We start from the raw sequence: 27,079 nt of genomic DNA, 5'->3' as shown, positions 1-27,079 counted from the left end.
GGATTAAGTCGTTATAGGTTTAATTCATCGATTATGATTATTTAGCGTTGTTTTTACTTCAACTTGACAAATTAATTGCGTAACAACAGCGTTAAAACTTTTACAACTTGCTGGTCATAGTCTTGACTTTCAAAGTTTCAATTAGTTTTGAAAAGTCAACTAACCTTTGAACATAAAGTACTCATCTGATTATGGTCTTATGGAGACTTCAATTAAAATTATAAATCTAATGCTTTCACACAATTAGTAATGAGAATATGCTCCTTAATGCTAATGTTACAGTAGAGATTATAAAAATTATAAAAAAACACTCTGTAGTTCAAGGAAATGATACATACCTCAAGTTTCAACTCCAACATGTTAACCACTAAACTATTATCATATTACATGTCATTCAATAAAAATTAAATATTAATAAAAAATTTTATCATAGAAATAATGCAGTAACTCGGGACATCGCACGAGCCTAACACTAGTTATTAATGAAATTAAAAACTAGAGTTTTTTTACTTGTTTTGTCGAAATTTTTTTTATTTGTGTAAGGAGTATCCTATCAAAAACTATAAAATCACACAAAATATTAGTTCCTTCAAACAAACAATTTTGGGTTTTTCTACATTTTAACCCTCTAACTTTTCGTTTTCTACAATATGCCCCCCTTTTTGAAAAACATACACTGTAACCTTAAAATACATTTAGCTTCTATACGGTAACTTTGCCGTTATCTTGCCGTTAACAAATTCCGTTAGTGGAGCACACTCACCACTTAATAATAATTTTTTTTTATCGATTTGCGTGTTGAAAATGGTTCTATTAAAGGTTTTGGGGGCTATTTTGAGCTTAAAGGTTCCAAATTGAGCTTAGATTTGACAATAAAATGACGCAAATGTCTTATTTACACCGTACATTGCAAAATTACGATAAATTAGAAAAGTAGTTAAACTAATACGACAAGTATACGCAACATCAAAGTTTAACAATATATTCTGTCAAAAAAAAAAGTTTAACAATATACTATTACGAAGTAAATGTCACCAAAAAAACAAACAATCAAGCAGCAGCAGGAGGTTCGCTTTCAGTAGTCTTTTGGGCTTCACGAGTTGAGGATTCTGGGCCAGGCCCACCATGACACAGCCCATATTTCAGATTAAAATGGCCCGCATAAAGTAGAATTATGTACAACAAATGGATCAATGTAGAAGTTATTATGAATACTTCAAGTGTTTGCAAACGTTTTCCTCTATAACCACCTAACCTCACCTCCTTCCAAGCTAGCCCAAATGCCAGTCCCGTAAGAGCCCATGAGATGACCGCGACTGAGGTGGCTGCTGCCATGCTTGACACTGTCCATGATCGAAAGTGTGCAATACCCGCCATGACTGATGCGAGCCCGGTGGTTCCGGCTAAGAGTGCAAACATTAGCATGTAGTTTGTAGCCGCATTTCCACCTAACACTGTGATCAAACAACTCTTATAAGTAAATAAGCCTTTCATTTGTTTTTTAGAGCACTTTCTAACACGTGTATATTGTGTTACAACACTAGGGTATATTGCTTATGAGTTTATTTATAAAGAATAAATTGATTACATTATCAATTAATCATATATGGTATAGAAGCTACAAGAGACAATAATGTTGACGAGATTTTTGTGTTCAAGTCGTGCTACAAGAGACAATAATGTTAGCGAGATTTGTATTCAAGTCTCAAGTCATAGACTTGTATATATATATATTGTATATACAAGTATATTTTTGTAAGGAAATATCATTGTAAATAATTTTATTGGACAATGAGTATATCCTATTATAGGGCTTTTAATTAACAACATTTATCACCTCCAAAATGCATCAAGATTGTATTTTATTAATCCTACAATTACAAAGGTGGTTTGGATAATGATTTTAATGAATAAACAACTTTTATGAACATAGAAAAGGCACTTGAAATTTACTCCTATTTATAATCTTATCCGTATGTAGCACCGGCAGCTCAAAAATCAACAAATTTTGACTAAAAAAAAAAACAATTTTGTAACATGTATTCTTGTACGGATAACTAACAAAGTAATAAGCGTACAAAATAAAATTAATCCAAATTCTAATCAAATAAAATTATTAAGAGAAAGATATTAGACATAACATAGTTGATTAATCTGAAGGTAGCATAAACGAACTAATAACGTTACAATTAATTAAATTCGTAATACATAAGATCGAATGAAAGAAGTGAGACTTACAATGGTGATTTTGGTGACCATCAATATATTTGTTAAGAGACCAAGAAGCAAGGCTTAATATTATAAGATAGACTACCAAATCTACCACCAATATTGGCAACATAAACTTCCTTCCTAGCTTTCCATGCTCCATTTTTTTTGTAAAATTGTTACTAAATCACAAAAAGAGGAGAGAGAAAGAACAAACGGTGGATTTTGTCCTGATTTATTAGTTGTTATTTATATCAAATTATTAAATAAAATAAAAAGAGGTGGGGGTGTTTTAGTACTTTACTTCTTTAATGAGATGGCAACTAAATGTGGAAGGTTCTTGAGTCATCTTTCTTTGCTTTACATAAAGATAAAGAATTATTATAGCTTGAGAGAAAGAGTAAGAGCACTTTACTTCACTAAAGAAAAGGAATATGATGAAATTCCTCTTAGCATTAGTATGTCCTAGAAGTGATTAATGGCTTCCTCTATTATGGAAAAGGGAGATTAGTACTAAGTGCGAAATATTTGGCAACTTATCAAATATTCTACGAAGTAGAAAAATTGTCGTGAATGGTTAATACAGAACAATAGGAGAGTCACCCCAAAAGCTAGCTCAAGGGGAGGAGAGCCCATTGTCCTATATAAATCCTGCATCAACCCCCATATGAACGATGTGGGACTCAAGTCTCATACCTTGCAATGGATAGTCCTATAACATGGTGGTACGTATTTGTGGTAGTACTTTGAATGTACAACGTGTTTACGTGTATGGAGCATCATTTTACGGTGGCAATGTCCTTAATTGTTATGGATTCTTAATAGACTTAATAGTGGGTTTTGACTTGTGGTTGGTTTGTGTAGAATTTGGTATCACTTGAATAAGCTATGAAGGTCTGAAATTAAATTTCTGGACTGTAGATTGGGTCAGAGGCCAAGGTCATAAATTTGTTAGAAATTTTTTAGGATATTGGGCTGGGTTTGGCAAGAGAAAAGCCCAATGAAACAGCTTATAATCGACTCAAGCTTCGAACCTTTTTGGGTAGATTGTCCAGCCCAAATTTGTCTCAACTAGGCTATATGAAATCCTCTTTTTCACTCACCTTGACTAATGATGAGGAAAAGAACTTGGCATCAAGAATGGTAGCAACTAGCAAGGCAAGCTATGTGCATATGTCAATTGGTTACGGTCAAGCTCACCCCGAGATCGCCCTCCTAATTCAATTTTTTGTTTTTTTAAGCCTAACGTCGTTGAGGTATATGACAACAATCCATTGCTCACACTATGTACTTACGGAGTAGTACTTAGGGAGTAATAGTCATAGACCTTGAGCTATAAGAAACTAAGACTTTAAGGGATAGGGTAGGTTTAGAATCTTGCCTCAAACCTCGTTGGAAGGGTCATTAACATGACTCTACATTGTCCCTACGGTTGTGAACTTAACCACAAATTAACATCAATAAACAGGTTTAGCCACCTTGCTTGATATCGATTGGGTTTGATGACCACGGCTTCCCATTTAGGATCGACAGGTTTTTAAAAATGAGATACAAGTAATTGACATATACAGTCACAAAACTCACAAGTACTAACATATATTTGTATTTGCTCATAAAAAGTACAAAGTATAGTATAATCTCTATAAACTAACATACTAACATTTTATTTATGCTACAGAACTGTGTAGGTAACGTATACATAGGTGTAATCTTACAGCAAAAGGAAGAAAATTACTCGATAATCTGGATAAGCTCTTCAAATTCCAGTTTATCAAGCGAAAACTCAGCAAATAACAGCAAGGAGCCTAAAGCAGAAACAAAAATTGTGAAAATGAGAAAAGATTTACAGGGTTTAGCTGCTTGTGTGCTATTAAGTGTGATTTCGTCTTTCATCCCACTATTTCTTTCTTGCAGGGAAGATGCAGGTGCATCATCTACTTGAACCACAGGACATGTAAAGTACCCGTATATGATTCCTGATACTGCTGCACCAAGACTTGTCCTGACACAGTTAACAAAATCAGACTTTCAGATCATTGTTTTCTGACAAATTTCAGGTCTGTTAATGTGATCTACAGAATTGAAGAACCAAGCAACTTACCAGTTGTCCACAGGCCCAAAGTTTCCGAGAAAGAAGCTAAAAGCTGTAGCGATGACTGCCTTCTGAAACATACTATCAGACAGTTCCTTTGCAATTACATCTTTGTTTTGAATTTGATAAACGAGCCAAGCTCCGATGACAGCAAAAACTGGTCCCTAGAAATGGCGTGCAGGCTTGGTAAGTCAGTAACAGCAGCAATTGCTGATAGGAGTAAAGAAAAGAAAACAAAGAGAGACAAATTCTTACTGATCCACCAACTGTAGCCTCTGATGTATGAAGGAAGCTTGAGAGGTTTCCGGATATGCCTCCTAGAATGAATATTAGGAAGAATGTGAAAGAGCCATATCCTTTGCAAACATGAGGTCCGAAAGAAAGAAGCACCCATGAACCCAGTGCTATGTGCAGAAGTCCTGAATGCTGTATACATCAACTAGTTTGGTTAATAGTATGCATTAAAAAAATGAGCATACCTTAAGTCTCTAATTTATGACATAGTTTCAAATTTTCAATCAAACACAAAACAGAAAGGAACTACGAACCAAATCACTAATTTTGTACCAGAAACATTGGTGTGACAAGCCTCCACCATTGGCCAACCATGATCAGATCATTAACCTTGGCACCGTACATTAGAGGCAGCGAATAGAGGTTGTAGTCTGAACCTTTAACTGGACTAGCTATCTCAAACAGAAACACAGCTATATTTATAGACAGCAAGGTACTTCTGCATGTAAGAAAGTACAGAAAAATTGTTAAATCAACCAAATGAAAATATCAGACTAACAGAAAATTACAGCAGAATCTTAGCAGATAATTACATCAGGTATAGATTGCCACTCTCTTTCTCGTCGTACATAGGAAATGATGCAGCCTTCCTAGCAATATTACTGCTTTTCTCGAATTCTTGTATTGCCATGCCTTTAATTTGATTCATGCTAATAGAGTCATCAGACTTGCCTGATAAATTTCTGTCAGGAAAAGATGTCAAACCATCTTCAGACTTTCCATCTGCAAGGAAGAGAGGACAGTAAGATTTCATATTTTTTCTGAAGATTCATAACTTTATGCAAGACACAGATATACTGAAAACTCTCAACTACAACAATCAAGCCTTTACTAAAGTCATATACAGAACACTTTCAAAAATCTTTTAAATTGGTAAGTCACAAATATAACGAACAAACCTTTAACATCTAGTTACCTTCTTCGACTGATTCAAAATACTTCTCGAGTAGTCCGAGTTCTTTTCTTGCTGACAGTTGACTGGTTTGATCATCTGCATCAGAAACATCACTAGCATAATCCTGTGACACCTGTTTGGCTTGCCTCTGAAGCTTCTCCAAGTATAATTCTAATGAACTCTTATGCTTTTCCGTGAAATCGGACTCTGAGGCATAAAAAACAGGACTTAAAACATCCTTGCAGGGTGATCCTTCAGCACTACTAGCTTGGTAACACCTCTTTCTAAGATCATCTTCTGTTGAAAAACTAAACCTTCTGTTTATCTTTGTCCTCGATTTACTCGAGATGTTATCTTTAGATTGTAAAAGGCTATTGTTTTTCATACTAATGTTGATAGTTGAAGTTGAAGATGAACACTTGAAACCATCTTGAACAACATGGAAATCTGAACTGAATCTCCTGGACATAGGTAGTGGCGCGGCCATACTCTTGGTTGACAAAGAATGCATATATTATTCGAAGCTCGAACACACTATTAATGCTTACCTAAACATTCATCAAAAGACAAAGGATATAAATGTGTTTCACCAAAGTAAAAAATAACTTCTAAAACATGTTCTGTTCAAAACTAGTTAATGAGTATTTAAACTCAAAAGATCGAGTTTTTAAAAAATAAGGTGAACTGATATGAATTCATCATCACGTAAATCAAGTTGAATTTATCAAGTCCATGTTAGTGTTTAGGAAAGATTATTTATGGCGCAACCTAATATCCACCATGATTAACAGTCAAATTACCTTAAAACATGGTTTTATGAAAATTTAAACCAATATTATGTAGATTGTTTAACACTTTATAATTATAAATTAAAACCAATACCATGTAGATTGTTGTTTAACAATAATAATAAAACAATAATGATAATAATAAAATAACAATAATTCGTCATATATCTGATAAATATGCTATGCAACGTTAAACATTTGATTGTTAAATAAAAAAAAAAAAAAAAGACAGTCTAAGAATAGAAACTTGAAACTTTCTAAAAAATGTAATAATCATAGAAAACAGATGAAATAATGTATTGTACCTTGTAAAATCATAGTACTACATGTGAGAGGGGGGACAGTGGGAGAATGAAGCTCGGAAGTACGATAAAAGATTGTATTAATGGATTGTCAAAATCAAACTAAATGACTAAATGATACAGCTAAGGGATGCATCCAATTAACTAAATCTTCTCTTATCCATGGTGTCCTGTCGCCTACCGCCACGTGTAATGGAATCTCATATGTTTCGAGTCTTAATGGCCAGACATTTTAGTAGGAGTGATATATTAAACCTTTTTAGGCAATACTCCTTAGTCCCAAAAAGACTTCGATTCATGTCCATAAGATTTAAGATGTGATTATGTTTTCCGCTGGTTGAATGATCTTTCATTTCCTCACTTAAGTTACCTTTTAAAATTCTTTCAAATGATTATTTTACCATGTCATTTTCTTTATATATATCCATAGTACGATTTTTTATGACGATTCATGTTACTCGACCATAAATCATTTTGGGACTACAACTTTGTTGTTGTACTCGCTTTAAGAGTTCAATGTCTGTATTTTATTTTATTTTAATTTAAGCAACCCAACAAAATTTAGAACCAAATTTCTCAAAAAGATGATACATTGATACATCAAATAAGTCTAATCTAAGCAAGTGCAAAGTAATAACACGAGGTATCACCCAGGCTGCACACTTCTTGTACTCTTATAACTAGTTATTATTAATATTCTTATTATGCATAAGAAGGCCAAAGCCAAACAAACTAAAACAAACACAAACTAAATAATAAGTTGAGGAGTAGTAACCCCAACAACGTCCTCCCAAATAAGCAAGGTCCTTTATTTCGATTGGAGGAGTATCGAAATAAACAACCCTTTTTCAAAAATTGCCCCTAAATTAGCTATTTACGGGGATAATAAGTTGGTGTCACGGGAAAATTTGAGGACTAATGAAAAAAGCTACCCCTTAAAGCCATGAGAGACTATGCGCGGTTACTCGGTTATGGAGTTGAGCAATCTGCCTTGTATTTTACTCTCGTTGAAAGTAATAAAAGTGTTACTGTGTGTTTACCCTCGTTATTGCATTTGTTCCTTAGTGGATGTTTTGTTAGGTTGGTCTAAATTTGATTTAAGTGCCATCACAAAATCTCTAAAAGTTTGATTGAATGAAAAGGAGCTTGCTCTCAAAGTTTGCCGTGACATATGGATATGTTTCTTAACGCATGTAATTTAATGTCACTTTTCTACTACGAAATACGAGTATTCACTTTACAACATTACATGAGACTATGAGAGGAGATGGGATAAAGAGATGGAAATATGGAATACTAGTATTTTTAAAAAGGAGATGGGATAAAGAGATGGAAATATGGAATACTAGTATTTTTAAAAATTCTAAAATTGAACATTTGAAGTTTGAACCCATATGTAACATGGCACCCTAGCCCAAAGTTTTGGCCTCAAAAAGAAGTTGGTACGAAATAAATCAAATTGGCGCCCAAATCCTTCCTCCAAAAATCTTTCCCAAAAACTTCGAAAAATGTCCCGCCTTTAATCCAATTTCTCTACAATTAATACTGCAACACATTTCTCCAAAACCCCATTTCATCTTTCTGAATAATTCTCTCTCCTCAATTCTCTCCCTTACAGCACCAAGCTTTTTGCTGAGAGATTTTGATGGCGGTACCTTCTAGTCCTGTAGCTGCTGCTGCTTCTGAGAAGAAGAAGAAAGAGGAGAAGAAGAAGGAGGTTAACAATGAACAAGTGGAGATGAAAATGGATACCCAGAAAGATGAAGATCTGAAACAACCTAAGCGTAGTAAAGATCCTGGTGTACGGGTTGTTGGTGGTAGAATTTATGATTCTCAAAATGGCAAGACATGTCATCAGGTATATTTGTGTATAATTAATAATTCCCCTCTTTTTAATTTTAATGGGTTTTTATCATTTCTTAGGTTTGAAGTTTTTCTGGGTAAATCTTGTTTTTGTGGGTTTTTGGGGTTTTGAATTGATTGCAGATAAACCCTAGATTTGATTTTGTATCATGTAAGCGCTGTTGGTTTTTGCGATAATAAATACTTTATGTTAATAGAGAGATAATTTTTGTTAGGGTTTAGGCGGGAAATGGGTTGAAAATTTTGGGGTTGCACTGGTTTATTTTGTATAAATTGGTGATAATTAGATAGAATATACCCTAGATTTTATGGGGTATTATTTATTCATTTGTTTTTGTGATGTGTTTATTGGGTCTTAATGGTTGAAGTTACAATGTACAATTCATGAATTGGTGATCTTAGAACAATAATTTTGGATTAAGTGTTAGCCCTAGTACTTTGAAAGACGTGTGCTCGAGTTCTCTACACTTTGTATAAAATGGTATAATGTATGTTCATATGGGTTAAGCTTAATTGTTAGTGTGAAGTATATTACGGAGTACTTTATATAATTTAGGTTTTCAAGGCTTTCATGCTGCTGGAATGTGTAGATTTAACTCGATTGTATAGTTGAGGTTAATTTATAATAATGCATCGGTATAATATTAACTTAGTCGTCGAGGATAATAATATGTGTGTTTATGAGAGAATCAGATGGAAAGTTGGCAACTATGGTATAATTTCTGTAAAGTTTAATGTAAGAGATGATCATGTTTGTTGCAGTTTTTCAAGTGGTATTTTGTTCTCAGATGACATGCCTGAATTTTAAGTGTTGCCATATAAGTAACATGTAGGACTTGTCGGAGAGAATATACGTGTTTATCAAATTTCAACTGATAATCTGATGATGTGAATCATCAGAATTCTGAAGTAGTTTTCACAATTGACTTTCTTTTTGCTGTTATTATGTTCTAATGATTGACAAAATGTTTCTATAGTGCCGTCAAAAAACAATGGACTTCACTGCAGGATGCAAGAACATGAAGGGAGATAAGCAATGTCCAGTTAAGTTCTGCCACAAGTGCCTCCTAAATAGGTATGCTATGGAGATGAAAGGAATTTTAAGTTTACAACGAGAGGATCTAATGTAACCATAAAAAGGTTACTTTTGTGTTGGTTTCAATATTTTTTTTGTGTCGTCGTCTTAGGTATGGAGAGAATGCAGAAGAGATGGCAACTCTTGATAACTGGAATTGTCCTAAGTGCAGAGACATATGTAACTGCAGTTTTTGCAGGTAATTTTCTCACCAACTTTGATCCCCAGGGTATAGTTTGCTTATATGTATATTAATGTGTCAACATTGTTTTAAGCTTCTAGGAGAATTCTTGCTCAAGGTGGTGAGACATTACCAGTTCTGAATGTGAAATTTTAATGTTGCAATTTCTATGACAGGAAGAAAAAGGGCCACAAGCCCACTGGCATTCTTGCCCATACAGCAAAAGCTACTGGGTTTTCCTCAGTTTCAGAGTTATTGATTGTCAAGGGTCATGATGTGTGTCAGGAGCGGATTGTCAAATGCAAGGCAACTGCTTCAAAGAAATCAGCAGCTTTGACTGAGGTGGATGTGATGTATTTTATGGCATCCTATAGTTTTCTACTGAAATTGGACTAGTGTTGTGGACACTAACTTTTGGATTGTTGGCTTGTTGTTGTGAATATAATATTTGTTGGCAGGGGGCTGTGGTGAATTCTACAACAAAACAAGGGAAGGAAAATTCTTTTGATGGATCTTGTACTACAACTTTAAATTCTCAATCTCCACCCTCAAGTCCTAATGATAAGAAGGCAAAAAAAGCCAAGCAGGAGGGAGTGGTGGAAGGGCTCAAGGAGAGGGTTGAAGTTGCTGAAGATAATGGTGCTGTATGTAGCCCCAGAAAAACTACTGAGGAGATTGCCCTAAGAAGAAGTCCGAGAAAATTCAACATCCCCCAAGAAGTCATCAAAAAGGAAGAGGTGGATGGTAATGATGACAAGCATAATGTGAGAAGAAGTCCTAGGAAATTCAATGCCCCTCAGGAAGTTACTGAAACAGATGAGAAGACGAGTGATTACAATTGTGGGAAAGAAAGTTTGAAAGTTAAAAAGGCCAAAGATCAAGCTGAGCCAAAGGTGAAGTCTCGCAAACGCCAGAAAGAAACAGATACTGATCATATTGTAGTGGATGTTATCTTGCCCCCACTTCCCCCAGGCAGCTTGTTGACCAATGTGGCTGGGATTGACTTGCTTCCTGATGATGCTGGACATGCTTTGCAATTTTTGGAATTCTGCTCTTCTTTTGGTGAGGTAGTATATTGAAATATCTTTCTTATTGACTTATTGTTAGAAAAACTATTTTTCTTGGTAAAGGGTATATTTTTCAACTCTATTGCTGAACTTTGTTGACACATGGATGTGGATTTAAGTCCTTAGATCGAGCTACTAAGGTTTTGATCTTAGAGTATAAGGTGTTACGCAGTATAGCTGCATTTGTGATCTGGGTCACTAGCAAGCTGTTATTTACTGTACAGTTTACATAAGCCAACATTACTTTTGGTTGTACTTGTGCTTCTTCTTTTTTTTTTTTTTCATCTTTTGTTTCTCCTCCTCAGCGTGTACATTTATTTCTTAGCTGTTCTATGTGGGTGATGTCTGTGTTTGATTACTTGGATACAATGATATATGTGGTGGTTTTCCGCTTCATCAGTACAGTTACAACTGACTAGTACTGGTGGACAAGGTTAAGTGCCTTTTTTTTCTTCTTTTATACTTAACTTTTCTTATTGCCTAGGTTCTGAACGTTAGGAAAGGACAGCCTGAATCTGTACTGAGAGATATAGTGTGCGGACGGAGTAGGCGCAAGGGAAAATGCTCTTCTGCTGTCCAGTTTCTTATCCAGTTATCATCTTTTATCCTGGAGGAAATGGATGAAGAGGAAGAGGAAGACGAAGAGTAAGAACTTCTCTTCCCAGTATTGGTGCTTGTTAAATTAATTATATCAACATGGTAATGGATTGCCCTTGTAACCTTTTCAGATCCCTTTCCTTAAGCCCAGTTAATGACAAAGATTCTTGGATACATTCCCTAAAAAGATGCCTCTCTGAATCTGAGCTTGAATTGGAGGACTTCCCTGAGGATTGCTTGGATAAAGGATGTGATGGGTATGAGATGTTGGAATCCTCGCAAAAACTCAGGCTTCTAACTTTTCTTTGTGATGAGTCACTTTCTACCAAGTAAGTGGAGTGTGTTATCATTTCATACTTCTAGAAGAGAAGAGTGCTAGCTAATATTGTGTCTTCACCTTTCTAGAAAAATGAGGACTTGGATAGATGAACAAAAGTTGAAGTTTGTTGAAAGAGAGAAGGAAGCAAAAGAAAGTATAAATGCAGCTAGGGAAAAGGTATTGTATTCAGCAACTTTGTGATAATAGGTGCTGAGCTTGGTGTTGTATGCTTGTATTTAAGCTCTGTAGCTTATGCAGGAAAGGGAGGCAAAGCGCAAGCTGCAGGAGAAAATTGCCACAGCAGTGCTTGCAAAAAATGGTGTACCTCTTACTATCTCTGAACATGATTCTATTATTTCAAAGATAAAAGAAGAAACAGAGCGTGCACGTGCAGAGTTGTTGGAAGCTATGGACTCGATGACTAAAAGTATGACTTTGCTTGGCTTCAATTAGTCTAGCTTTTTCTTAAATTTATCTGCCATGGATTTTATGGTTGGACATAAGTTCAGGGAATGTCACATGTCTTTCCAATGGTTTTGCACAGATGCACACTAGTAAATCATACTGCGATGGAGATATATCTAAGTACTCCACAATCCACATTAATGCAATGATCGCTAATTATGTCTTGTTTATTATAGTTTCCTATAAAGTTTCAGCACTTTTTTTTTTTAATCTTGTATCTTGTTCATAATACTTAATTTCAAAGTTATTTGTGTTTAAATGACTTGGTGAGTCCAAAGGACAGTAATATATACATGAGGCTTCAATCAGATGGTATGTATTTCAGCTGTTGTAGGCTTGTAGCCGACTTCAGCTTAGCTATTTCATTGGATGGATGATGTCTTCATGTGGAATCTATGTTTTTTAAAAAATTACACTTAACAGTCGTGGGATTGTAATCTTAAATAACGATCAATATTTTTTTTATATAGCATATCTACTCCATTAATAGGCTTGGCTAAAAAAGCTAGTTGCCTTGTTTGCATAATTCTTTTGTCTGATAAATAGTTCTTATATATGGCTTGATAAATCCCCATCACCTCACCTCTGCATTGAAAATTAGATAATCAGATGCCAAATCTAGTTGCACAGTAAGTATAAATGTTTATACAAAGTATTTGATAGCCAGTTGCCAGATTATGGGATATGTGTATGAACTTTGGATATCTGATATCTCTTCTGTTGACAATATTTTACAGAGAGACGAAGATCAGATGCTGTAAGGACAGATTCAGTCTTTTTAGATGACTGTGGCCATGCTTTTTGGAGGCTTACATGTTACGGTGATTCAAACTTACTTCTTCAAGGTCAGTTGTAAAACTGTGAACTTTATTTCCACTGTATATTTTCGCTGTCTTTTGAATTATTGCATATGACTCGTTTAAATCTTGATTTGAGTGATTTGTTCAGAAGAATGACTGCTTACCTCTTCAAATTTACAGAAGTGGGAAGTCCAGGACAAATTGACTTCAAGGACAAATGGTTTAGTTATAATGCTGAAGAGATAGAGCTGGTTGAAAAGTATATTTCTTCTGTAAGGTAAATCATAGTTTATTGCTTAATATGTCAAATGAAATTACAACATATTTTCAATTAAATCAAATGCTTGACCCTAGGTGTTCTTTTATCTTGTCTTCTACACAAGCATTTGAGGTGAATGAAGTTAAATTTAATAAATATTGTTCTTAATATGTTTTACCTCCTTGGAGGTTTTAGTGTAAGTGTTGCAATTGGAGCACCTTATATTTATTGTCTGAAATTAATATTCCATCTACATCTAAGCATTTCTATTGTATGTTAAGCAACTTCTTTGTGAAAATCTGGTAGTCTATATGTAAACGGTAAGATTAGATAAACAGATTGTTGCTCCATTCATAAAAGTAGGTTAGATGTGGATTTTACCATCTGCTTCCTTTATACATTATGAATGCTTGTTTCATTGTTTTTACTGTTAGATAGTTGTCTACAAATGATATTCTTGTAAAAAATTCATGGTATGTGCTCAAAACTTCAAACCAATTGGCTGTTAGCTAGTCAAATAATTGAGTATTTCGTAGTTCATGATCACAAAAGGTATGTACAGTTGTTCAACCTTCAAACTTGTATATTCTGATTGTTGAGGCTTAATTTTTCCTTCGAGAAAGATTTACCTTAATTTTGTGCCGATAGTTTTGGATGATGCTTGTTTTCAAACAGCAGATTAATTTCATGAAATTATCGAATGTGATTGCAGACTTAATAGATACAAGCGCGTTAAGCTTGCTGATCAAACAAGGGTGAAGAGCGATTCTGAAATTAAGTAGAATCAAGCTCCAATGATGATACTCCACCTGGTATGAATTCTTATTTTGATGCATTCTTCTGTGCATTGTTAACTGTATTATTGAATCTTACACTAATAGTCTTCTGTATGCTCCTTCATGGTCTCTCCCTTGAAAACTATTTCTTAACCCTACCTACAGAAAAAAAAAAAAAGGCTTAATTTTGATCATGTTTGCAACCTTAAGCATTGAACAACTTTTGCTTAACTGTAATCATACAAGATGCATGATTATCTTTTGTTGCTGGACTATCCTCTTACTCTGTATTACAATAAGCTAGGAGCTAGGAATTATAAAAATATGTACTCATTTTTCCCAGTAACTGGAGTGCATGACCTTCTATTGAATGAAAAGGATCCCACTTTCTTACAAGTTTCTACATTCATTTTCTTAATGCTGCACTTTAATGACGAAAAGATTGAGCTAGTCTTGGTCTCTTGGATATGGAAAGTTGATGAACTATTTTGGTATATTTGCTTGTCAGTGACTCAGCAGGTAGCTGATCAAAGGTGATCCTGGGATGATTCTGGAAGACTTGTTATTTGCTTTTTAGTCTTGATAGCTTATCAAAGATAATACTGGGATGATTCTGAAGAGTTATTATTTTGCTTCTTAGTCTCAATAGCTTATCAAAGATGATCCTGGGATGATTCTGGAAGACTTATTATTTTGCTTCTTAGTTTCGATAGCTTATCAAAGATGATCCTGGGATGATCCTGGAAGACATTATTTTGCTTCTTAGTCTTGATAGCTGATCAAAGATGATCCTGAGATGATTCTGGAAGATTTATTATTTTGCTTATTACTTTTCTAGTCTCGATGCTATAGTACAGTTTTAGGACTTTGTTAGACTTCATATATGCTTGTAGCTAAATAGCACAGCCATTTTTAGTGTAGGCTTTTGTGAGGCTAAGGATCCTAGTTGGGCAGGAAGATTTCCCAACTTTTTGTATGTAATTGCTTCCAAAACTCGTAACAGGAATCAACTTTCAGATGTTTCAATATATCCCCCTTTTTTTTTTTTATCATGTCTTGCTACCAAATATTACATACGAGTATATAGATTGTAAATTAATACTCTCTTTCTTTTAATCAAATGTTATATGTATTATGAAGTACATGATTAATCATACTTCATAGTTCATACTGCTTGATTTTTCTGTTTTCAGCTGTCAGTGTGCTTATCACGCTGAGCAGCTGGTAAGCCACTTCTCATAGTCACCAACTCAGATGTCTGAAAGCAAACATGACACCAAGTAAAGTTTTGATTACTAACAAGTTCTAAAAGTTTGATCTTGAGAAGAGACCATTGCTTTGTTTTTCAGTCTTTAAAGATCCAGCAAAGAGATGACGGTTTTCAGATGAGGCAGGATCATTTACAGAATTATGTGCCTAAGTTTTAAGTCTTTTTCCTGTAAAATAACTTCTAAGTTAGATAAACTTTTAAGCTGGGGTCAATTGGACATGTCTTGCTAAGTTCGCACCTACAAATTTCCTTCCGTCTGTAACTCCCTTCACCCTTTCGTGGGCTGCATCGATTCAAACAAGCTACTACCTATCCTGTAACCATTCTATAGATTAAATATGCCCAATTTAACATATAATTAATCCCAATCCAATTTAACCAATCATGCACAAACTAAATTCTGGCAACATAAATCCAATAGCTTCCTTTGATATTTCTTCTAATTACATTTACTAGTACTCCCTCCGTCCCTAAATTACATTCCTCTTTGGAAATATACACGGGAATTAAGGAGGGAAGAATAAAACAAATAACAATAATTAGATAATGTAATGGGAAGTACAAAGATAGATTGGTTATTACTCATGACAAGTCATCAATCCTTTGCCAAAAAAAAGGACCAATCACATGCTCCTAATTAAAAAATTTTAACCAATCATATTCATTGTAATTTGGCACAAGGATTATGAGTGAGATTAGGTAAGGATGAGTGAGAAAGCATTAAATATAAAACAGAAAAAGAGAGTTGATTTACTAAAAAAACTTTACCAAAAATAGAAAGGAGGAATGTAATTTTGGAATACCAAAAATAGAAAGGAGGAATGTAATTTAGGGACGGAGGAAGTACAATTTTACTAAAAGAAAATGTGCTTAATAAACTAGAAACATAAACTCAAAGAAGCTACATATTCTGTTCATACCCACATACTTTATACTTTGAACTACCAATTTCCCCTGCTTAACACTTTAAACTACCATTCCCCTGCTTAACACTTTAAACTACCAATTTCCCCTGCTTAACACTTTGAACTAAGGTACTCACAAATTCACAGGGGTGGAAGTTGCGACAAACATTCTTGTACATTATAATCTGCAGCCAGTTCATCCTCGAGACACCAGCTTTCAGGGGGTGACATATATTCCTGTGGTACAACCACCGGAACTTGTTGTTGCATGGGCTGCAACTCGACGAAACTCTCCTGAAACATTGCCTGGTTGATGGCAGAGTTCATTTCATTTCCCTTAGGAGCATACTCATAGTTGCTACCGCCACTGCCACTGCCACTGCCACTGCTACTGCTACCGTAATTTTGTATGCCTGGTTGAGCATTAGTAGGAGCAGTTATGTCGAAAATGCTCCATCTCTTGGTGTCTTTCTTCAGTCTATTAGCCTGCCTCTTAAAATACTTTTGTGCATGACTTGCAACTTGAGTAGCTGACCTTGTCTTAACAAACTCCTTAGATATACTTTTCCAATCTCCCTTGCCATACCTTTCCAATCCTAACAAGAATTGGCGGTGCTCAGCCTCTGACCACGCCTGCCCTTTACGCGACTCCCACGCATATTCCTCTTCAGCCACAGGGACAGTCACAGGGACGTCGAAATTATTAGCTCTGGCAGTAGGGGTGTATGATGGTATAGGGACCATGCCTGATTCGATTGCCATGATATCTTCAAATAACAAATGATAGTGTTGCTTGACATCTTCAATGGTTTTGTTTCCTGGGATTTTTGATGCAATTTTCGCCCACTTAGCTTCAGAGAAGTCCTCAAAATGCATTGCTAAAGCTGTCTCAAATGCCTTGTCTTGTTCCCATGTCCATACAGAGCTTAAATTTGCCATCTGATAATAATTTTTTGAACAATAATGTTTAAAGTTACGATAAATTATTAACAAATTAAGATATATACTTTTCGATATTTGCCTTATATATTCAATCATTAGAAGGTGTACTCGGGTGCACAACACCATCTAATCCATCTCGATGCAAACGTTTAATTTCGATACATTAGAAAGTGTACTTTTTTAAAATTTGCCTTAATTGATTATTAGGCTCTTATCAATTGAAGTAATTGTGTTATGCACATTCTTTGAATACTAGCCTAATATCTAATTAATTACCTCATTCATAAGAATCATAGCGATGTATACTATATAAATTAAGAGATTTTGATGATTTTTCAAAAGAAAAATAAAATTTGGGTGACTACCATTACATATACCAGAAAAGAACATACGTGAAGAGAGCATCCTTTATTTTTTTGTTTAATTAAAATAAAGACAAAACCATGTTTTTTGTTTTATTAAGTTATTATCAAAGTTATTATCAGACAAAGATACTAAGAGATTTACAAAATTATCAACATATATCGACTATCAGACCAATGAGTAATCAGACTAATCACCTGTACAATTAGAAGAGTACAATTAGAAGAGATACTCTTATGATAATTTCAAAATTAATTCCCATGTTTTTTTTATCCATTTATCCATATTATCAAGAGTACTTTTCCTTAAAAAAAAGTAATAATACAGTAATACTAACACTGCTTCAAACTACTTAACATTAGTACTGATTTTAACATTCATTACAATTCAATCAACCAAACTTCTTACTCTGCTTATTTAAGACAGGAAAAATTTAATTAACAGTGCTATTACTCCATATAAATTACTGTAATAAGTTACTAGCCAAAAAAAAAAAAATTACTCCATGACAATTACTCATACTATGTTATTTTACTCCTAGAGCGCCGTAAATTGTAATCTGAGAGAGAAAATTCTTACGCTTTAAAACAATGTGCAAAAAGGATTGTTGGAGTGATTTTAAAAAAAGAATTTACTAACAAATTCCCAAATTGTTTTTAGGAATAGACAACATAGAAGCAAATTATAATTAAACAAGCACTAACCTCTCCTTAAACAAATGGATGGATTCCTTCCCACTGAACAACTTGAAAAAAATAAAATGTGTTTATGATAATGTTTTGGATGATAATGATAATTATTTTTGGTGAAAATGAAATTAAGAATAAATGTTAATTTTATAGTCCAAAGTGGGTATACATAAGATTATTAATTAAGGTAAGAAATCATAATACCAAGTGAATATAGAAGAATATTGTAATCCTTAGAATTGTGATCCTTACAAAAAAAAAGTTATGAGATTTGTCTGAGTCAGACAAAAAATGTTATTCCTAACATTTTGGAAGGTGGGCTTGGGATTTGCAAAAATATCCATTATGATTTATAATATTATTACAGATACTTTTTTTTTATAATAAAAAAATTTAATAAAAATAAAAATTACACCTCATGTTTAATTTCACAAAATCTTGTTTGATATTCTTTCTATAGACACTAATCTTATTTGATATTCTTTCATAAAAATGCTGATTTTTTTTTTTTTTAATTTTAATTATCATTTCTATTATTTTTTTTAAGAAAACATATAAATGCTGAATTATTGTAGGGAATAGGGCTAAATACCTAGATTTTCTTTTTAAAGAAGATAATAATGCATTTTGGAGACATAATTAAGGGAAAATCCAGTTTGATCCTGCATTAATCTACTTATCTACTCTAAAATGCTTAAGGCCTTTTAACTCAAACACCCCCTTTTAGCACTACTTCATAATCAATTTACAGTGGCATTTCTTTGAAAAATAAAATATTATTGTTGCATTATTCTAATTAAAAAAATAAAAACTCACAACCCCATCCTTTTTGATACGTATAAAATCTCTCCTATTATGTACCTAGATCATTATCAAACATGATAACAATCTGTTCAGATAATAACACCATGGATAGTGTTCAATAGTTTGCTAAAACAACATGAAATAATTAAGTTGTACTAATGAACTTCATAGCATAATTAATCAGACTCATTAGTGCATACATAGGCATAGTGATACATGACACTTAATTGCTACATTAGTGATAACTGATAAAAAGCAATACGTCACTTACTATAGAATTTTTGCTGTTGTAGGCGTACTTATATTGAACAAATCATACTAATTGCAGAGTAGCTATAATTGAAGACTTGTAATACAATTTTATAAACACATAAGTATATGACTATGAGCGAACTCAACGACCATATCATAGATAAATGAAACGTTAATTATATAATCTGCAGGTTTATTAACATGCTAGTATATCTGGTATGTATACAAACTATACAAAATTCTTACAAGGCTCATGATCAGGCTGCTAGAAGAACTAGTTCCTTAACTGTTGGTTACTCCTTTATGCTTGTGTATTAGATATGAGACGAACTTCGTAGAGATCATCCGCTCCTTTACCTGTAAGTGAAGAAAAATAAGCACATCATTATGCAGGGTTTCTATAGAACCAACTCAAGACTCTTGTTTTTAACAGAAGCATTGTACAGGTAGCATGTCAAAAAACTTTGGGCACAATCTGAAGTATTTAGAGGAAGTCAGATCTCACTAGTACAGGATTACAGGGGCACAAAATTCTTCATTAGGACTTATACATATAGTCCTGACAACGATAATAATACATGGTTGGATCTGGTTCTAGTATTACTTAGTTTACATATGGTCAGACACAGGGGCTTGGATCCAATATGGTAAAACCTGGTCACTTTAGTTGCTACCATTGTTAGCATTTAAAGCAGATAATTACACCTTACAAATTAGTAAACAGATTGACTTTAGTTGGTTAATTCTGTTTAGGTGTGTATGGGACAGAATACTTTATTGTTTTTCAGATTATTTAAGTGGAAATTCAATATTATTGATGCAGGGTATAAGTTCTTCGTAAGGATTTGTTCCTTACAACTGTAATTAAACAACATTTGGTTGAATCTAGGGCCTGTTCTCTTCAGCTTGATTTCATTTCAGTTCAGCTCCAATCAATTCAGTTCAGTTTCAAATTTCCCTCTCATAAACAATTCATTTCAGCTCTATTCAATTTAGTTCAGTTCATTTCAGCTCCAATCAATTCAGTTCAGTTTAGCTCAGTTCAGTAAATCAGAACAGGCCCCTTAGTTCCAGTACGGCTTTGTTGACATATGGCCAGACCCAGGGGCTTGGTTCTGATATGATTGAACTTGATTCTAGCACGGTTTAGTTAAACTTTACTACTGACATTGTTTAGCATTTAAGACAGATAATTTCAAGCTTTACAAATTTCAAGCATGGTTTAGTTACACGTTACTACTGACATTGTTTAGCATTTAAGAATTTACTTAAGTTGATTTTTTTTGTTTTTAGTGAGTGTGGGACAATATACTTCAGTATATTCCAGCTTTTGTTCAAGTATCTACTTAGATTAAAATACTGGCACTATTGAAGTTTAAACCTAATTTAGGTCTTTAGGTGTTTTATTAGGCTTATTTCAGACCAAGAACAAGATTTCAGACCTCTGTGAGTCTGTAACAATCAGTTTTCTTGGCGAGGCCAAAACCATAATCTTGCACAATCTTTGTGAAATTGCTAGAACCACTTCATCATTGTGACTACAAAGACTTTATTTTTGTATTTTAATGAGTGAAACATCATAAACAATTCAAGTTGATTTCAAAATTGGACTAGAAAGGGTAAAAGATATGCATCACTTACCAACTTCAGCAGTGATCCCTGGTCCAAAGAATGAAGCAAATTTTGCCTAAGAAATAAAGCAATGAGTTAGTCTATAATGTAGCCATAAGGTTTGCAGTCTAACAGATTTGGAGCGTGATGCAAGAAGATAGAAGCTCATAGTCACATGATTGCCAGTTTCAAGCAGAAACTACATGTGCTGAAAGAGTTGAAAGGTTTGTACAAATCCATAACACTATTGGCAATTTCCATGAAAAACAAAAAATTACACTTATTATTACCTGTCTTCGTTCAAAATCTGAAAGTTGTAAATCTTTTGCCTTAAACGCCAGAACTAAGCAATACTTGCCATCTTCAGTCACCTAGGATAATTAGAATAAGCAGCCAAAATGAGTAAAATGACTACAACTTGATTCCACGTAGGATCCACCTATAGGTGAATACAACCTTATAGTATGACAAACTGCCCCAAAAAGCCAATGTGTCACTTTGTTATTATACAAGGAACATAGTAGTGAAGATGAATTCAATCAAGGAAGGAAATTGCAAACATAAGTAAGAAAATTCAAAATAAACAATAGAAGACATCCAATCATTACAAGGGCTATGTATAGCATACCTCTTCACGTATCATTTGAAGGACAGGGGCACTTCTTCTTGCTATACCTCCACCCTAAATTGGGCAAAAAAAAAAGTCACAGATCATATGGTGACAGGTCCAATTTTGTAAGCTCTCCACTGAATTGGAAAGCTAAATCAATAGTTGGATTACATAATCAGGTTGACACGGTTTGAGGTCAATAACGCAGATGTTTGTACATTAACATGTTAGCCTGATCATCCAAAACATCAACCATGGAGGTGATGGTTTATGGATACAGCACATTAATCAAGCTGTCAGGGGACACTAAATAATTACGACTTCAGTTTCAACGAAAAATTGATGGTGCGAAATTATTAAAAAAATTTGTGTGGGTGGGAGAGAAGGGGGGGGGGGGGTGAGGAGCCGAGGAGGGGAGACCACTGCTTACTTTGCAGGAAATGAACTATGGGCCGAAGAAACAAGAAAGGGAGAAAAAGAATGTGTATTGGTTTTCAGAATGAATATTGCAAAAAAAATTTCATCTTTACTAGCCTCTCATATTGGATTGACTGCAATAAAATAAAATATTCAAGTCCTAGAGGACTGAAAGATACTATTGCATTGGGCAGAATGGAGAACGAAGCAAGTTCTGGCAGATAGATGGTATCTTGTGAAGAATTCCCCTCTTTGACTTCCCATACCTGAAGCTCATAATTTCAGCTAGGTAAAGAACTCCAAACTCAACCCAGCAGAATTCCCCCAAAAAGTAACAGAGGACAGCTTTTTGAGGGTCATGTTTAAAACCATCGACCAATATGATAGAAGTTGGATGCAGGCATGCAGCAGGAAAGTCGGAAACAAAGCTAGATAAGTAATACTTTAATGTGTGATAACTGGTAAGGGATTGACATGTCTGACACTATTTTTTCCAGTGATTGAATAAAGTATCATATGGCACAAATGAATTTGTAGCCAAACCCTCTATAAGGTTGTAAATGGATAGGGAAGATCAGTTTATCCAGATAAGGATAAAGTTGATGTTTGCACCTCATATGTCCTTACAAGTTACAATTGAAATATTCTGATCATATCCACTTACTTGGAGACTCTGATAGCATCCCTTCAACCATATTCAGGGGTCTGGAAAGCTTTATTAGTAATACCAATTTTCTTGTTTACGAAAAGCTTCATTTTGACTTAAACCGCTTTTTACTTGAAGCTTGATTATATATGTCAATCATCAAATTGAAGATTTCTAATTTTCATGGACAATGCAGACTGGCATTTGGCTGCACCAATCAACTAAGCATAGGACTGCTTGAGACAGTCTATTGGGGGGGGGGGGTGTTTCATATGCACAGGTCAGGTATAGTATTTTGTCAACATGTCACGGACAGGAATGAAGGGAAAAGAAAGGAAAGAATTTAGAATAAAGTGCAGACAAAGAAATATAGCAATATAAAAGAGAGCTCATACTGCTACAAGTGACCTTGCCCTAGTTAGCAAATGAAATCCTAATCAATGTCTTTCAAAGTGTTAGGTCAAGATATAAGTAAGAAAGCACACCTGGCCATATTGAAAAATCCGTTTCAAAGCTTCATCAAGGTGTTGTTCATCCCCATACCGAAATCTGGTAACATCAGTCTTTACCTAGAATTGTTTGGCAGGGTCAGTTCATCCAATATCACTCAGGGAAGAACAGATAAACTAGCCATTCAGAGGCAATTGCATAGATCTACAAAGAAAATTGGTTGTCACAGCACAAGGTGGATGAAAATTGCAAAGGAAATCTGCAGTTATGGTTTAAGTTTCTGCTCAGCTAAAACTAACCTGCTTAAGGACTGGAGTGGCACACTTTTCCCGCACCATTTCAGCATCAGAATATGTCACACAAGGCACAGGTTTAAGTTCTGCATACTGCAAGAAGGGAATGACAAACATCACGATTAAAAAATAGAGCATACACATGATTTTCCAAGCTAGTTAGAGTTGAGTAAAGATAATTATGTCAAATGGTCCACTGAAACATTCAAAACTTGCAACTCTACTGATGTAACTTGTAACTACAACACAATGCTAGATTTCAACCACATTATCTACTCCCTTAGCAACTTATCAATATGATTTAGTATAGAAGTCCAAAATATAGCAGTTATTCAATCCAATAAGAGTAGCTGAGTAAGGCAGTATATTTCACCTTGAGAGCCATGCCAATAACTGCAACAGGGAAACCATAAGTCAACATCAACGCCGACCATTCTGATCCCGGAAGGATATTAAAGTAGGCACCAAAACCATACCTGTACGAAGAAAACACAATTTAGAAGAAACTATAATTCATTATGTTTGGACAGAATATAAATAAATTCGGCCTCCAAAGTGCTCACGCAAGTAATGTGACTCCACTTCCAAGTCCCACGACACCAAAGGAAATCTGAAAAGTAAAAGGTAATGCCAGTTAGATTATGTGGAGAATATCCTCTAAAAGGGTACATTGTAGACAACATTCAGTAATTTAACACTAAATGACTGTAAAGGCTCAAATACATTGCTGATTTTGGGCATTCAAAATCATAGAGCATACAAAGTATTTAACCATAAAGAAAAAAAAAAGGGCTAGAAATGGAATTTGTAAAGCATTTCCATTGTATGAGGGTAACTGATTCACCCACTTGTTACCCTCTTCAACCTGTTGATAACACATCATGTTACTCTCTGCAATCTCTCTCTCTTTGTCTATCTTCCATTCTTATTCGTTGTAAAACTCAAACAATCCATAAAAGTAAATAATATCATTACGCTTTCCCTCTTTCATTTGATTCCATTTCATTTGTTCCCTCCAAACATGCCAAACTCAATATTAATATATTCCTACATCGTCCGAACAACCTAATGCTCCAATAAGATCAACAATGAACTCGATTACTCGAGTAATTTTAAGTATACACACGCAGCACCAAATATATTACAGTGATTCACAGTTCAATTTTCCTATGAACAGAAACATCACCACTTATCCACAATTTTACTCCTAAAATCATAATTCCTCTTTTGTTTTTGGGTTTTTACCCTCGTTTGCATCAAAAAAAAAAAAAAAAAATTCCTCTTTTAACACTCTCAAGAATCAAATTAACCGAGCTGTATGTAATTCAACTAGCATAAATTAGCATCACAGTACAAAATTAGAAATATGATCATTTAAAATAGAAAAAGCAAACAATTTATACAATTAATTAAAAATCAACCCTAATTCATTTGTTTTTTTTCCAATATAATACGAAGTATTCAAATTCGCATCACTAATGCAATCCAAATACATTAAATTCAAATACAACAACAAATTAGGTTAAACAAATTCGAAAAATTAACAATTAAAACACGAAATAAAACCTTGGAGAGAGAAAATTGATCATCAGGAACGATTGATTTTTCGGAGGCGGCGGAAGTTACGGCGGAGGGTGGAGAAGAAGAAGTAGACGAAGAATCAACGGCTTGAGCAACGAGGACAAAACGGCGTCGTTTAGAGTCGGAATTAAGTCTACTACCTTTTAGTAAGAGAGTAGATGAAGAAAGAGGAGGAAGATGATGATGCTGACTAGGAGAGAGAAAATTGCTCCGGTGAACGTAAAGCGGAGCAGCCGCCATTGACGCTGCTCTTAGAGGCATTTTGAGAGTAACAGAGATTGTGTTCAAGTTGGGTTGTAATGTTAAGATGAGGAGAGAGAAAATTAATTTACTAACGGCTCTCAACCGCCAATATTTGATTACTTGTCACTTGGAATTCTACTCATTTTTCATTTTTGTGTTTTTGGAAAAAAAATAAATAAATAAATAAATTGGGCTTTTTAAAGTCCATTTTGTTATGCTAGGTTTTTGGGTTAGGGACTTAGGGTTGTATGGGTATGGAAGTTGGGGAAGTCCAGTGAGTTTTTCATGTTTCAAAAAGTTTTTTTTTATAAAGGTATGCGTATGAGTGTATGAGGTCCAACTATGGTAGAAGATGGTGTTACTCCATGTCTCCATGTATGATGATGTATCAAGCTGTGGATCGTGCCTAGAGACCGTATTATTGTTGGAGAAGTACGATAAGGCATGACTATGACTCAAACGTCAATGTAAATGGAAGTTGATTGAGGCACATAAGCTTGAGATGACCTGATACGATGGTTATGCTGTGAGCTTGGGTTGTCATTTCAACCTTGGGAGATTGGCCAACGTATAGTCCTTCGTGTGCTGTTAATCTTACTACGGCTGATGTAATTAGCCAACTCTAACGTATGATATAACCTAGAGCCATCTTTAGCTGATTGAAATGGAGAGTCTCTTCATATTCAGACCAAATCTTGAATATGGGTTTGTTTAGGCAAGTCTTAAAGGCAAATTAATATTCTGTCTTAAGTTGGGTTAATTGTGTATTGTCCATTACTCCCTCCGTCCCTAAATTACATTCCTCTTTCTCTCTATTATGTGAGGAATTAATGCTAGAAAGAGGAATGTAATTTAGGGACAGAGGGAGTACCATTTTATACTTTTTATGTTTATTATTATAGTCACTTCATTGTAAATGGCTGCATTATGTAATCATCAAGGTTTCCTCAAAAAAAAAAAAAAAAAAAAAAAAAAAAAAAAAAAAAAAAATATATAATCACAAGGTTTTCAATAACCCCAAATTTAATTACCAAAGAGATTTTTCAATCAAATATGTATAGTAGCATGGACTTGAATAATAACTATTTAATATGTGTTAGTTGTTTCGAAGTGAGTTGTTGTAAACAAAAATTTTGATGTAGTTTAGAAAAATGATCATCATACCTTAAACCTTCATCATTTCCACACTAAGAATTCTATTATTAGCTTGATCAACACACACGTAAGCAAAATGAGTACTAATCGAATACGATCATGATCAACCCCGATACAAGTCACAAGCATGTCCACTCGGATCTTATAGGTGGCTAGGAGTAGAATATAGATTCTCCACTAAAACAAGGAGACAAACTTTGTCCCAAAACAATTCCTACATGACAAATTAGCTAACATAGAAGTAGCAATTCATGTTCTTCCTTTTGATGATACAAAAAGTAGCACCATCAACTAGGGCTAAATAGAAACCTAAAGCTGTTAAAAGGCATACAAATATAGGGATCAATCAATAACAATAAGTATGACCTAAAACAAGACAAATACAAAAACATAGGCTAAAATATAATAATAAATCCATAAAATCATAACCAAAAGAATATTTGATGAAGAAAGCATAACATCTTTTTGCAATCACTAGTCTCTACATCAACAAACCAAATGTAACAGAGAAGCACGTGAAGACCTCAAATAATAGTATATGAGTATATTCCAACTTAGTAAACAACAAAAAGTGTTACATCTTTCGTTACAACAGACATACACTCATATAATCCCCCCATTAATTGTTTATGCTTTCTTTCCTTTTTCTTGCTCCAATTTATCTGACCAACCTAACAAACTTTCTCAGCCTCAAAAATCATTGAAAAATAAAGGTATAATACTATGTATTTACTACATTCATTAATTTCCTCTAAGAACCAATTGGCCCGATTTATATGTATTCCATATATTTCAAGAAAAATTACAATTATTTTATTATCCGTAAGTACTAATTTCTAATAAGTTTATGTTAAAGTTACTAAGAAC

The 27,079-nt window shown here is 34.2% G+C and overlaps 5 protein-coding genes across 6 annotated transcripts; 1 reads left to right on the top strand and 4 right to left on the bottom strand.

Annotated features, from left to right (window-relative positions):
* Positions 1 to 964: 964 nt before the first annotated feature.
* On the bottom strand, positions 965 to 2,383 carry LOC145595989 (membrane protein PM19L-like). Its single transcript, XM_081652418.1, has 2 exons — positions 2,239 to 2,383; positions 965 to 1,454 (listed from the first exon to the last, which is right to left on the bottom strand). Exons 1-2 carry the CDS (start codon positions 2,369 to 2,371, stop codon positions 1,051 to 1,053), a joined length of 537 nt encoding a protein of 178 aa, XP_081508544.1. The 5' UTR covers positions 2,372 to 2,383; the 3' UTR covers positions 965 to 1,050.
* A 1,391-nt stretch (positions 2,384 to 3,774) lies between these two features.
* LOC145594567 (RHOMBOID-like protein 9, chloroplastic) lies at positions 3,775 to 6,646 on the bottom strand. 2 transcript variants are annotated; one of them, XM_081650885.1, is made up of 7 exons: positions 6,583 to 6,646; positions 5,511 to 6,037; positions 5,128 to 5,317; positions 4,868 to 5,033; positions 4,556 to 4,726; positions 4,310 to 4,464; positions 3,775 to 4,210 (listed from the first exon to the last, which is right to left on the bottom strand). In XM_081650885.1, the coding sequence occupies exons 2-7, from the start codon at positions 5,998 to 6,000 to the stop codon at positions 3,940 to 3,942; spliced, it is 1,443 nt and encodes a 480-aa protein (XP_081507011.1). In that variant the 5' UTR covers positions 6,001 to 6,037; positions 6,583 to 6,646; the 3' UTR covers positions 3,775 to 3,939. The 2 variants fall into 2 exon arrangements, with proteins under 2 accessions (XP_081507011.1, XP_081507010.1); XM_081650884.1 differs by lacking the exon at positions 6,583 to 6,646 and having other exon boundaries at positions 5,511 to 6,494.
* A 1,565-nt stretch (positions 6,647 to 8,211) lies between these two features.
* LOC145593841 (uncharacterized) lies at positions 8,212 to 13,987 on the top strand. The gene is made up of 12 exons (XM_081650209.1): positions 8,212 to 8,437; positions 9,420 to 9,517; positions 9,630 to 9,716; positions 9,875 to 10,040; positions 10,157 to 10,765; positions 11,250 to 11,410; positions 11,494 to 11,691; positions 11,768 to 11,858; positions 11,940 to 12,108; positions 12,884 to 12,991; positions 13,127 to 13,223; positions 13,918 to 13,987. Exons 1-12 carry the CDS (start codon positions 8,225 to 8,227, stop codon positions 13,985 to 13,987), a joined length of 2,067 nt encoding a protein of 688 aa, XP_081506335.1. The 5' UTR covers positions 8,212 to 8,224.
* A 2,172-nt stretch (positions 13,988 to 16,159) lies between these two features.
* LOC145595778 (transcription factor SRM1-like) lies at positions 16,160 to 17,239 on the bottom strand. Its single transcript, XM_081652199.1, has one exon. The coding sequence runs from the start codon at positions 17,222 to 17,224 to the stop codon at positions 16,298 to 16,300; it is 927 nt and encodes a 308-aa protein (XP_081508325.1). The 5' UTR covers positions 17,225 to 17,239; the 3' UTR covers positions 16,160 to 16,297.
* A 2,094-nt stretch (positions 17,240 to 19,333) lies between these two features.
* Positions 19,334 to 25,161, bottom strand: LOC145594465 (uncharacterized). The gene is made up of 9 exons (XM_081650771.1): positions 24,800 to 25,161; positions 23,797 to 23,843; positions 23,607 to 23,709; positions 23,240 to 23,326; positions 22,976 to 23,059; positions 21,446 to 21,499; positions 21,108 to 21,188; positions 20,848 to 20,893; positions 19,334 to 19,563 (listed from the first exon to the last, which is right to left on the bottom strand). The coding sequence occupies exons 1-9, from the start codon at positions 25,073 to 25,075 to the stop codon at positions 19,508 to 19,510; spliced, it is 834 nt and encodes a 277-aa protein (XP_081506897.1). The 5' UTR covers positions 25,076 to 25,161; the 3' UTR covers positions 19,334 to 19,507.
* Positions 25,162 to 27,079: the final 1,918 nt, after the last annotated feature.

Source organism: Chenopodium album, chromosome 19 (assembly GCF_948465745.1).
Source record: "Chenopodium album chromosome 19, dcCheAlbu1.1, whole genome shotgun sequence".
NCBI classification, from domain to species: domain Eukaryota; kingdom Viridiplantae; phylum Streptophyta; class Magnoliopsida; order Caryophyllales; family Amaranthaceae; genus Chenopodium; species Chenopodium album.
This window is presented reverse-complemented; position numbering and strand designations above follow the sequence as displayed.

What these genes read in the sequence shown, in the direction of transcription:
- LOC145594567 (XM_081650885.1), bottom strand. Translation starts at nt 6,000, where the DNA reads ATGCATTCTTTGTCAACCAAGAGTATGGCCGCGCCACTACCTATGTCC. An exon ending in TTGTCACACCAATGTTTCTG is followed by an intron (nt 4,727 to 4,867) that starts GTACAAAATTAG and finishes TGATGTATACAG; the next exon opens with CATTCAGGACTTCTGCACAT. An exon ending in AGGCTACAGTTGGTGGATCA is followed by an intron (nt 4,465 to 4,555) that starts GTAAGAATTTGT and finishes CGCCATTTCTAG; the next exon opens with GGACCAGTTTTTGCTGTCAT.
- LOC145595989 (XM_081652418.1), bottom strand. Translation starts at nt 2,371, where the DNA reads ATGGAGCATGGAAAGCTAGGAAGGAAGTTTATGTTGCCAATATTGGTG. An exon ending in TGGTCACCAAAATCACCATT is followed by an intron (nt 1,455 to 2,238) that starts GTAAGTCTCACT and finishes GTTTGATCACAG; the next exon opens with TGTTAGGTGGAAATGCGGCT.
- LOC145594465 (XM_081650771.1), bottom strand. Translation starts at nt 25,075, where the DNA reads ATGCCTCTAAGAGCAGCGTCAATGGCGGCTGCTCCGCTTTACGTTCAC. An exon ending in ATCAATTTTCTCTCTCCAAG is followed by an intron (nt 23,844 to 24,799) that starts GTTTTATTTCGT and finishes TTTACTTTTCAG; the next exon opens with ATTTCCTTTGGTGTCGTGGG. An exon ending in TTCAAATGATACGTGAAGAG is followed by an intron (nt 21,189 to 21,445) that starts GTATGCTATACA and finishes TAATTATCCTAG; the next exon opens with GTGACTGAAGATGGCAAGTA.
- LOC145595778 (XM_081652199.1), bottom strand. Translation starts at nt 17,224, where the DNA reads ATGGTGTTGTGCACCCGAGTACACCTTCTAATGATTGAATATATAAGG.
- LOC145593841 (XM_081650209.1), top strand. Translation starts at nt 8,225, where the DNA reads ATGGCGGTACCTTCTAGTCCTGTAGCTGCTGCTGCTTCTGAGAAGAAG. An exon ending in ATGGCAAGACATGTCATCAG is followed by an intron (nt 8,438 to 9,419) that starts GTATATTTGTGT and finishes ATGTTTCTATAG; the next exon opens with TGCCGTCAAAAAACAATGGA. An exon ending in TTCAAACTTACTTCTTCAAG is followed by an intron (nt 12,992 to 13,126) that starts GTCAGTTGTAAA and finishes TCAAATTTACAG; the next exon opens with AAGTGGGAAGTCCAGGACAA.